This window comes from Blennius ocellaris (genome assembly GCF_963422515.1).
Source record: "Blennius ocellaris genome assembly, chromosome: 18".
In the NCBI taxonomy this organism is placed as follows: Eukaryota; Metazoa; Chordata; class Actinopteri; order Blenniiformes; family Blenniidae; genus Blennius; species Blennius ocellaris.
This window is the reverse complement of record NC_137667.1, coordinates 159,834-172,041: the sequence shown is the minus strand read 5'-3', so window position 1 is coordinate 172,041 and position 12,208 is coordinate 159,834. Positions and strand designations below refer to the sequence as shown.

At 50.9% G+C, this 12,208-nt stretch overlaps 1 protein-coding gene across 3 annotated transcripts in view; it reads left to right on the top strand.

Moving 5' to 3' along the window:
- Positions 1-12,208, top strand: part of ncoa1 (nuclear receptor coactivator 1) — a 46,579-nt gene that overhangs the window by 19,072 nt on the left and 15,299 nt on the right. For all 3 annotated transcript variants that reach the window (XM_080513916.1, XM_080513915.1, XM_080513914.1), the window contains exons 6-13: positions 1,240-1,417; positions 1,561-1,725; positions 3,255-3,347; positions 3,685-3,825; positions 3,941-4,088; positions 4,417-5,335; positions 10,767-10,970; positions 11,839-12,016. In XM_080513916.1, coding sequence (XP_080370042.1) covers positions 1,240-1,417; positions 1,561-1,725; positions 3,255-3,347; positions 3,685-3,825; positions 3,941-4,088; positions 4,417-5,335; positions 10,767-10,970; positions 11,839-12,016 — 2,026 coding nt within the window. The remainder of the gene's footprint in view (positions 1-1,239; positions 1,418-1,560; positions 1,726-3,254; positions 3,348-3,684; positions 3,826-3,940; positions 4,089-4,416; positions 5,336-10,766; positions 10,971-11,838; positions 12,017-12,208) is intronic.

Genomic DNA, 12,208 nt, shown 5'->3' with positions numbered 1-12,208 from the left:
CATTTTTCATCATTTTTAGATATATCTACTTTTATTTCAGTTTTGAAGTGGTTTTGGTATTCAACAGATTTCCCCAATTTGAATGATAATTGTTTTTTAAATTGATTATATATGTATTCATTAGTTTTATAGAATTGTATAAATTTTTTTATGGAACTTTATTTAATTATAATGCAATTTATAAATTTGTTGCTGGTTTTTAATATTAATCTTGGGGGGGGGGGGGGGGGGGGGGGTGGTCAGCGGCTGCCGCCTTCCTGGTGGACATTTTATTCTTAACACCGTCTTTCAAGACGCCACAGCAAAACTCCTCGCTGTATTTCACTGCACACTAATTCTTCACCGACAGCAGCTCCCAGGGGACACCTGGACAGGTCACCTGTCTGTCACAGGACACAATCCTACTGTGGGCGGGGCCAGGGAACACCTGGACAGGTCACCTGTCTGTCACAGGACACAAACACCTGGACAGGTCACCTGTCTGTCACAGGACACAATCCTACTGTGGGCGGGGCCAGGGAACACCTGGACAGGTCACCTGTCTGTCACAGGACACAATCCTACTGTGGGCGGGGCCAGGGAACACCTGGACAGGTCACCTGTCTGTCACAGGACACAATCCTACTGTGGGCGGGGCCAGGGAACACCTGGACAGGTCACCTGTCTGTCACAGGACACAATCCTACTGTGGGCGGGGCCAGGGAACACCTGGACAGGTCACCTGTCTGTCACAGGACACAATCCTACTGTGGGCGGGGCCAGGGAACACCTGGACAGGTCACCTGTCTGTCACAGGACACAATCCTACTGTGGGCGGGGCCAGGGAACACCTGGACAGGTCACCTGTCTGTCACAGGACACAATCCTACTGTGGGCGGGGCCAGGGAACACCTGGACAGGTCACCTGTCTGTCACAGGACACAATCCTACTGTGGGCGGGGCCAGGGAACACCTGGACAGGTCACCTGTCTGTCACAGGACACAATCCTACTGTGGGCGGGGCCAGGGAACACCTGGACAGGTCACCTGTCTGTCACAGGACAAACACATACAGACAAACAATCAGTCACACTGTGGGGGGAAACCATGCACTGGCTATGAGGAAAGAGCGCCACCATGTGGCCTCTGACATGTATTTGCACCATCATGTGTTTGGAGGTATTAATAATTAATAATACATGTGTGCTTCTTTGGCGTTCTTGATGAAGCTCCGGTGTGGTTTGTGTCCCGCCCCCTCAGGCCCTGGATGGCTTCTTCTTCGTGGTTAATGGCGAGGGCCGCATCGTGTTCGTGTCGGAGAACGTGACCAGTTACCTGGGCTACGGTCAGGAGGAGCTGATGACCTCCAGCGTCTACAGCATCCTGCACGTGGGCGACCACAGCGAGTTCGTCCGCAACCTGCTGCCCAGAAGCCTGGGTGAGTGGCGCCGCCGCCGGCTGGGATCCGCCATGCCCCCCCGCCACAACCTGTGGTGGTCGTCATCCGCCATGCCCCCCCCCCCCCCCCCCCCCTGTTTGTTTGGTCCTCCTCAGTGGTGTGACTGTGTGTTTGGCCCTCAGTGAACGGCGCCCCCTGGCCCCAGGAGTCGTCCCGCAGGAACAGCCACACCTTCAGTTGCCGCCTGCTGAAGAGGCCCCCAGACGAGATGGACTGTGAGAACCAGGAGGCGCGGCAGCAGTACGAGGTCATGCAGTGCTTCACCGTGTCGCAGGAGGAGCGAGACGGTACGGCCACACTCTAGTCCTTTCTCCTCAGCCTTCACCTGGGACCTCAGCCTTAGGGTTAGGGTTACCGTTACCGTTAGGGTTAGGGTTAGGGTCAGGGTCACCATGTCGCAGGAGGCGCGAGACGGTAAGGTCACACTCTAGTCCGTTAGGGTTAGGGTCAGCCTTCACCCTGGCCCTCAGCCTTCACCTTGGCCCTTTCTCCTCAGCCTTCACCTGGGACCTCAGCCGTAGGGTTAGGGTTACCGTTACCGTTAGGGTTAGGGTTAGGGTTAGGGTCAGGGTCACCGTGTCGCAGGAGGAGCGAGACGGTAAGGTCACACTCTAGTCCTTTCTCTTCAGCCTTCACCTTGGCCCTCAGCCTTCACCTTGGCCCTCAGCCTTCACCTTGGCCCTCAGCCTTCACCTTGGCCCTGCTGAGGCTGAAGTGACTCCTTGCTAAAACGCCTGGAGGCTTCGTCCGTCCACTTTAGACGCCGACATGCAAAAAGGAAACACCCTGCTGTTTCCTCCAAATGACCCTGTAATACATCCAGTTACCCCTAACCCTAACCCTGTAATACATCCAGTTACCCCTAACCCTGTAATACATCCAGTTACCCCTAACCCTGTAATACATCCAGTTACCCCTAACCCTGTAATACATCCAGTTACCCCTAACCCTAACCCTGTAATACATCCAGTTACCCCTAACCCTGTAATACATCCAGTTACCCCTAACCGTGTAATACATCCAGTTACCCCTAACCCTGTAATACATCCAGTTACCCCTAACCCTGTAATAAACCCAGTTACCCCTAACCCTGTAATAAACCCAGTTACCCCTAATCTAACCCTAACCCTGCCATTTCCTCCAAATGACCCTGTAATAAACCCAGTTAACCCTAACCTAACCCCAACCCTGCCGTTTCCTCCAAATGATAATAAACCCAGTTACCCCGCAGCCTCGTGGGGTTAAAGTAGCTTGGCTTCATCTCATTGGTTTCATTTAGTTACATGCAGAGCATGAATGCAGTCGTTCCGAAATATCGCAGTGACGATACATTAGCCCTATTTTGCGCAGGTTTGCAGAGTTGTTATATAATTATTATTGTAATATCTGTATATATCTGTTCCTGGTGGAGCGAGGCTCCTGGTGGAGGAAGGTACCTGGTGGAGAGAGGCTCCTGGGGGAGGAAGGTACCTGGTGGAGGGAGGCTCCCGGTGGAGGAAGGTACCTGGTGGAGAGAGGCTCCCGGTGGAGGAAGGTACCTGGTGGAGAGAGGCTCCTGGGGGAGGAAGGTACCTGGTGGAGGGAGGCTCCCGGTGGAGGGAGGCTCCCGGTGGAGGGAGGTTCCCGGTGGAGGGAGGCTCCCGGTGGAGGGAGGTTCCCGGTGGAGGGAGGTTCCTGCTCTCTGGAGCCGTTGCTGCAGTGGCCCTGATACGGGAGCAGCCCATGTTTTACGACAGAGGGGATCCAGGTGTTTTGAAACGATGCTGACGGTGTCTGGACTTTAATCACATCGTCAATCTGCTTCTGCTTCTTCCAGACCTGCAGAACTGTCTGATCTGCATCGCCTGCAGGACGCCACGAACACCACCCATCAGCACAGAGTCCTTCATCACCAAGCAGGACCCCACAGGTGTGTTCACACACACACACACACACACACACACACACACACACACACACACACACACACACACACACACACACACACACACACACACACACCCCTGTGCCTTTTTTTTATTGTATTCCTGTCACACTGTGCAGGAAAACATAAAATGTATCTTCAATGTGATTGATCTTCAGGCAGAGAATTTTAAATTAACATAGTTCACACTCTGACCGTGTGTGTGTGTGTGTGTGTGTGTGTGTGTGTGTGTGTGTGTGTGTGTGTGTGTGTGTGTGTGTGTGTGTGTGTGTGTGTGTGTGTGTGTGTGTGTGTGTGTGTGTGTGTGGGTCCTGTACTCCAGGGAAGATCATCTCTATAGAGACGAGCGCCCTGCGAGCCACCGGCCGTCCTGGCTGGGAGGATGTGGTGAGGAAGTGTATCTACGCCTTCTTTCAGCCGCAGGGCAAAGAGCCGTCGCACGCCAAGAAGCTGCTGCATGAGGGTGAGCCAGCCTGAGCTGCTGAGGGATTGTGGGAGATCAACCTGCAGCGTCTACAATTGTCAGTGTTATTAGACGAGGCAAAGTGTGAAGCTGTTGTCCGGGGCTCTTTCCACAGTGATGACCCACGGCACCGCCATCAGCCCGCTCTACCGTTTTACGCTAAGTGACGGCACGCCGCTTAGCGCCCAGACCCGCTGCAAGTTCTGCTGCCCTCCCAACCCTGACGTACAGCCCTTCATCATGGGCATCCACACTATTGACAGGTACGGTCACCTGCACACTCCGGGAAGTTCAGGACTCTTTAATCATGGAGCTCTGATGGCGTCATCACAGGAATTATTAGTGAGGAAAGATCAGACCGACCACAGGCCACGCCCAAGACAGAGGGTTTTAATCAATCAATCTAATGTGGGTTGCTTTGGTTGGTTGGTTCACTGGCCAGTTGGTTGGGTCACTGGCTGGTTGGTTGGGTCACTGGCTGGTTGGTTGGGTCACTGGCTGGTTGGTTGGGTCACTGGCGGGTTCATTGAGTCACCGGCTGGTTGGTTGATTGATTGATTGATTGATCTTGTCTTCATCTTCTGTTCACAGGGAACACAACACTGCTAGCTCTCAGGAAAACACTAACCCCAGCCTTCCACCCTCCCTGGGCAGTATGGCCCCGATTCCTTCCCGATCCCCGTCCCTCCCCCCCAGCAACAACTCCAGCCAAGGCCCCAGCCTGGCCGCCTCGAGCCCCCACCCCAACAACAGCAACGCCTCCTCCCACGGACACAGCCAGGCCATGCCGGCAAGCTACCTGACACCCACCCGGACGAACTATCCCCAGCAAGTCGGCAGCCCCTCCCCTCTGAGCAGCCCCCTCGGAGCTGCCCCTACCTCCATTATGCCGCCCAGGACGCCTCGGGCCAGTCCTGGGTCGGCGGGGAGCCCCCGGGTACCGGGGGCCCCCTTCTCTCCCTCCACACCAGGCCTCCACTCCCCAGTGGGGGCTCCCGGGAGGCAGCCGTCCGGCGGTGAGGGGGCCAGTGGCGGATCGACGGGGGCTTTCTCCTTGTCTCCACCCGTCCACCAGAGACAAGCCAGTCCTCCCGGCTCCTCTGCTCGGCCCCCGTTGGCAAAAGCCACCAGCGGCAGGGAGGAAGGGCGGGAGGACACTGTAAAGGCCTCCCAGCTGGGAACCCCCAGACTCAACCAGCTCCTGAATAGCAGTGGGTCTGGAGCCGAGCCCAACAACAACAGCACCTCGTCACCTCATCCCCCAAACCCCGCCCCCACCCCACAGTGCCCCGCCTCTCACAGCAGCCTGACGGAGAGACACAAGATCCTGCACCGGCTGCTCCAGGACAGCAGCCCTAACGACTCCGTGGCCACCTCCACTGACGACGCAGAGAACCAAAGTGAAGTGGACATCAAGAAGGAGCCCCCGGCCAGTCCGGCTCCCAAGTCCGGCTCCCGAGAGCCACAGGACCACCAGCTGCTTCGCTTTCTCCTGGACACGGACGAGAAGGTGAAGTGATCACAACTGGTATAGACTGCTTCTAGAGATGATTCTTATGGGTATAGTCCAGGCCTGGTTCCACTGGTGTGGGGACTTTCACACTGTAGGCTCCAGAGCGTCGTCACGCACTTACAACAGTTAGGGTTAGGGGGCGCTGCATGCTCCAGGGCGTCATCACGCAGTTACAACAGTTAGGGTTAGGGGGCGTTGCATGCTCCAGGGTGTCATCACGCAGTTACAACAGTTAGAGTTAGGGGGCGCTGCATGCTCCAGGGCGTCATCACGCAGTTACAACAGTTAGGGTTAGGGGGCGCTGCATGCTCCAGAGTGTCATCACGCAGTTACAACAGTTAGGGTTAGGGGGCGCTGCATGCTCCAGGGTGTCATCACGCACTTACAACAGTTAGGGTTAGGGGGCGCTGCATGCTCCAGAGTGTCATCACGCACTTACAACAGTTAGGGTTAGGGGGCGCTGCATGCTCCAGAGTGTCATCACGCAGTTACAACAGTTAGAGTTAGGGGGCGCTGCACGCTCCAGAGCGTCGTCACGCACTTACAACAGTTAGGGTTAGGGGGCGCTGCATGCTCCAGAGTGTCATCACGCAGTTACAACAGTTAGAGTTAGGGGGCGCTGCATGCTCCAGAGTGTCATCACGCAGTTACAACAGTTAGAGTTAGGGGGCGCTGCATGCTCCAGAGCGTCGTCACGCAGTTACAACAGTTAGGGTTAGGGGGCGCTGCACGCTACAGAGCGGACCAGCCCGCCTGCTGTCGTCACGCAGTTACAACAGTTAGGGTTAGGGGGCGCTAGGGCCTGAAACCAACACTGGCCAGAGAGGAAGAAGAAAGTGGCTCTTTAATTGGTTAAAAGCAAAAACAGGAGTCCCCCACAATGCATCACTGTGTGGGACCGGACCTCAGTCCAGCTGCAGGTGAACCCAGACCCTGGTGGTCAGGAAGACTAGGGTCCAGCTCTGGGTGAGGTAACAGGGCTGCTGTGACAGCAGGTGTTGGCTGCTTGTGTAGCTCAAAATAAGAAGTAGGGAATGAAATTAATTTTACAAGGTGGAACAAAGTTCAAACAACAAAGTTGTGGCAGTGGTCTTCAGTTGTTAGGGTTAGGGTTAGGGTTGTTAGCTGTTAGGGTTGTTAGCTGTTAGGGTTAGGGTTGTTAGCTGTTAGGGTTAGGGTTGTTAGCTGTTAGGGTTAGGGTTAGGGTTGTTAGCTGTTAGGGTTGTTAGCTGTTAGGGTTAGGGTTGTTAGCTGTTAGGGTTAGGGTTGTTAGCTGTTAGGGTTAGGGTTGTTAGCTGTTAGGGTTAGGGTTAGGGTTGTTAGCTGTTAGGGTTGTTAGCTGTTAGGGTTAGGGTTGTTAGCTGTTAGGGTTAGGGTTGTTAGCTGTTAGGGTTAGGGTTGTTAGCTGTTAGGGTTAGGGTTGTTAGCTGTTAGGGTTAGGGTTGTTAGCTGTTAGGGTTAGGGTTGTTAGTTGTTAGGGTTAGGGTTGTTAACTGTTAGGGTTAGGGTTAGGGTTAGGGTTGTTAGCTGTTAGGGTTAGGGTTGTTAGCTGTTAGGGTTAGGGTTGTTAACTGTTAGGGTTAGGGTTGTTAACTGTTAGGGTTAGGGTTGTTAGCTGTTAGGGTTAGGGTTGTTAGCTGTTAGGGTTGTTAGCTGTTAGGGTTAGGGTTGTTAGCTGTTAGGGTTAGGGTTGTTAGCTGTTAGGGTTAGGGTTGTTAGCTGTTAGGGTTAGGGTTGTTAGCTGTTAGGGTTAGGGTTGTTAGCTGTTAGGGTTGTTAGCTGTTAGGGTTAGGGTTGTTAGCTGTTAGGGTTAGGGTTGTTAGCTGTTAGGGTTAGGGTTGTTAGTTGTTAGGGTTAGGGTTGTTAACTGTTAGGGTTAGGGTTAGGGTTAGGGTTGTTAGCTGTTAGGGTTAGGGTTGTTAGCTGTTAGGGTTAGGGTTGTTAACTGTTAGGGTTAGGGTTGTTAGCTGTTAGGGTTAGGGTTGTTAGCTGTTAGGGTTGTTAGCTGTTAGGGTTAGGGTTGTTAGCTGTTAGGGTTAGGGTTGTTAGCTGTTAGGGTTAGGGTTGTTAGCTGTTAGGGTTAGGGTTGTTAGCTGTTAGGGTTGTTAGCTGTTAGGGTTGTTAGCTGTTAGGGTTAGGGTTGTTAGCTGTTAGGGTTAGGGTTGTTAGTTGTTAGGGTTAGGGTTGTTAACTGTTAGGGTTAGGGTTGTTAGTTGTTAGGGTTAGGGTTGTTAACTGTTAGGGTTAGGGTTGTTAGTTGTTAGGGTTAGGGTTGTTAGCTGTTAGCGGTTAGGGTTGTTAGCTGTTAGGGTTAGGGTTGTTAGCGGTTAGGGTTGTTAGCTGTTAGGGTTAGGGTTGTTAGTTGTTAGGGTTAGGGTTGTTAACTGTTAGGGTTAGGGTTGTTAGTTGTTAGGGTTAGGGTTGTTAGCTGTTAGGGTTAAGGTTGTTAGCTGTTAGGGTTAGGGTTGTTAGCTGTTAGGGTTAGGGTTGTTAGCTGTTAGGGTTAGGGTTAGGGTTAGTAGCCGGAGCGTTCCCCCCGGTTGGCTGAGGCTAGGGTTAGGGTTAGGGTTAGGGTTGGGGTTAGGGTTAGGGTTAGGGTTAGTGGCCGGAGCGTTCCCCCCGGTTGGCTGAGGCACAGACACGGGAGTCTGAGCTTTCTGCTCAAACGCAGGAGGTTCTCCACTGCGGCGCTGATCGCGGTCCGGCAGCTCAGCGTCGGAACATGGAGGCTCCGAGCTCCTCTTCATCGCTTCCGCGGTCCGTCCCCGCGATAAAGCGCCACTGACCACGATATAGCGCCACTGACCGCGATATAGCGCCACTGACCGCGATAAAGCGCCACTGACCGCGGCTGAACAGAACGCTGACCGCCTCTGGGAAGCGGAGCTGCCGGAGCGCGGTCAGCGCCGGAGCCCAAAGCTCCAGACTCTGGTGTCCCGGACGCGCATCAGCGCCACGGCGAGCGCTATGCTGCTAACAGAAAACTCCAACGCGATGCAAAGTCCCTCCCCCCGGTCTCCCCCTGCCTCACGTCGTTCACAACAAACACTAAAGTTGAGCAGCAAAGAAAAGAAAATGAAAATAAAAACAACCAGAGCAAAGTGACCACACTGACAGCAGAGGATTCATCCAGCCCACACATTAACATATTGAGGGCGTGTCGTAAATCACTGACCAATCAGCAGACAGCAGCTCAACCTCAGACCCATTCCGTGGTCCTGGTACCCCAACGGAAGGGGAGCGGAAAAGCGGTCGCCTTTGGAGCGGTTTAGACCACATTCCTGTCGCGACACGCGAACCGGAGCGGTTTAGACCGGTCTAGGCCGTACTTTTTGTGCGGTGGGACCGGGGCTATAGAGAGACAGACATAGCGATACAGACATAGAGAGACAGACATAGAAAGAGATACAGACATAGAGAGACAGACGGAGAGAGACAGACATAGAGAGAGACAGACATGGAGAGATACAGACATAGAGAGAGACAGACATAGAGATAGACAGACATAGAGAGACAGACTTAGAGATGCAGATATATAGAGAGATACAGATGTAGAGAGAGATACAGACATAGAGAGAGACAGACATAGAGATAGACAGACATAGAGAGACAGACTTAGAGATACAGATATATAGAGAGATACAGACAGAGAGAGAGATACAGACAGAGAGAGAGATACAGACAGAGAGAGAGATACAGACATAGAGAGATATAGACATATAGATACAGACATAGAGAGAGAGAGACATAGAGAGAGACAGACATAGAGAGATAGACATAGAGAGAGACACAGAGACAGACATAGAGATACAGACATAGAGAGACAGACATAGAGAGATAGACATAGAGATAGACATAGAGAGACACAGAGACAGACATAGAGAGAGATAGACATAGAGATACAGACAGAGAGAGATAGACATAGAGAGACACAGACATAGAGAGACACAGACATAGAGAGATACAGACATAGAGAGAGATACAGACAGACATAGAGAGAGACACAGACAGAGAGACAGACAGACATAGAGAGATACAGACATAGAGAGACACAGACATAGAGAGACACAGACATGGAGACAGACAGAGAGAGACACAGACATAGAGATACAGACATAGAGAGAGACACAGAGACAGACATAGAGACAGACATAGAGATACAGACATAGAGATACAGACACAGAGACAGACCTAGAGATACAGACCTAGAGATACAGACATAGAGAGAGATACAGACAGACATAGAGAGAGACACAGAGACAGACATAGAGATACAGACATAGAGAGAGACACAGACATAGAGACAGACATAGAGAGAGATACAGACATAGAGAGAGACACAGACACAGAGACAGACCTAGAGATACAGACATAGAGACAGACATAGAGATACAGACATAGAGAGAGACACAGAGACAGACATAGAGATACAGACATAGAGAGAGACACAGACATAGAGACAGACATAGAGAGAGACAGACATAGAGAGAGATACAGACAGAGAGAGATACAGACATAGAGAGAGATACAGACATAGAGAGAGATACAGACAGACATAGAGAGATACAGACAGACCTAGAGATACAGACATAGAGACAGACCTAGAGATACAGACATAGAGAGAGACACAGACACAGAGACAGACATAGAGATACAGACATAGAGAGAGACACAGACATAGAGAGAGATACAGACATAGAGAGATACAGACATAGAGAGAGACAGACAGAGAGAGACAGACATAGAGACAGACATAGAGATACAGACATAGAGAGAGATACAGACATAGAGAGATACAGACATAGAGATACAGACATAGAGAGAGAGAGACATAGAGATACAGACAGACATAGAGATACAGACATAGAGAGACACAGACATAGACAGACATAGAGATACAGACATAGAGAGAGATACAGACATAGAGAGATACAGACATAGAGAGAGACAGACAGAGAGAGACACAGACATAGAGAGAGACGCAGACATAGAGACAGACATAGAGATACAGACATAGAGATACAGACATAGAGAGATACAGACATAGAGAGAGACAGACAGAGAGAGATACAGACAGAGAGATACACAGACATAGAGACAGACATAGAGATACAGACATAGAGACAGACATAGAGATACAGACAGACATAGAGAGATACAGACAGAGAGAGACACAGACATAGAGACAGACATAGAGATACAGACATAGAGATACAGACATAGAGAGATACAGACATAGAGAGATACAGACATAGAGATACAGACATAGAGAGAGAGAGAGACATAGAGATACAGACATAGAGAGAGACATAGAGATACAGACATAGAGAGAGATACACAGAGAAGCAGCTTTGGTTCCTCCAGTGGTAAATCTTGGTCCTAAGCCTTGTCTCCTTGCCTCCTTGCCTCCTTGCCTCCTTGTCTGCAGGACCTGGGCGACCTGCCGCCTCCATCTGCTCTCAGCCTGCAGACAGTGCGGGTGAAGGTGGAGAAGCGATCCAGTGTGGACGGACCCCCGGGCTCGGGGCCGGCCTGCGGCGCTGCAGCCAGGCCGTCGGCAGGAGACCCTCGGAGCGTCAGTCCCATGTCCAGCCCCGTGGGGGACGGCCGCAAGGACGGCAGAGACTCCTCAGTGAGTCTGCAGGGTGGACACCCCCTTTTCACAACGCAGCCCTCTGGCATTGTTGTTTTAGGAACGTTTTGTGGTTTGAAGACAACGTCCTCCACAAACAAACACTGAAAATGATGTATTTCCATGTTGGGCCACCAGTTGGTGCTGTTGTTTGATTTTGGAATGAAACCACACACACATGCAGCTTTGTCTGTTTTGTTTTTATCTTTTGAAGAAGTTAACTTCTTTCTTTATTCATTTTCATTACATGTTTTTAATTATGTCTTCATGTATTTGTTTATTTGTTGGTTTATATATATATGCTTTTGAATTTGTTTTATACGCAGGTTTTAATATATAGTTTTGTTTGATTAATTAGATTTTTCTTCGTGTTTTTAATTGGTTTTTTTCATTTAATTTTCATTTGAGTTGTTCATTTATTATATGAGCAACATTTTTTTCAGCTTTTTTAATTTATATTCTAAAATTATTTTATATATGATTATTATTTTTTATCATTGTCGGCAAATTTAGTGATGTAAAAATTTCTATTTTATCCTTAAATAGTAAATCTGTTGTGCTGCTCTTGAGTCCTCCTAATTAATCATCAGGAATGTTTGTTGTCTTCAAATTAGTTGTTGATCCAAAACAAGTAAAATGAATGAGAATAATCAGGTCAAATGGAGAATGGTTCCACAGTTTGATCACTTTCCATCATGATGGAAGCCTCTTTCTTGGTTTTGCTGCACTTTGATTGGGCCACCAGCTGCAGCCTTTGAAGCTTGCTGACCTTTGACCTGCTGAGACCGATGGTCACCAGTGTGTCAGTCCTTTACCTTTTTAACATCATATGTTCTTTTGGTGATGTGATGTTTGTTCCTGCATCTAGATGTCCGGTGGCCCTGCTGACGTGGACCCCCTCTCCCAGCTGCTGCAGGACCCAGCGCCCCCCGGAGCGGCCCCCCAGGACCCTGCCCGACTCCAGTCCCCCCAGCTGCAGCAGCCCGGAGAGGCCAGCACTCCCCGCATTAATGTGAAGCGAGAGCCGCCCGGCACGCCCAACAGAGGTGCAGCACACACATCGTCAGGATTTCCTTGTCAAACGTAGACATTTGAACTGCTTTTTCCTTTAGTTAATCCATAAATGTCCCCATTCATCAATGAACGAATCCATAGTAGGTCTACATGGTCTCCCTACATGCCCTCTAGTGGCCGCCTTGGAGTACTACACCAGAGCTCTGCTGCGGCTCCATGAACTT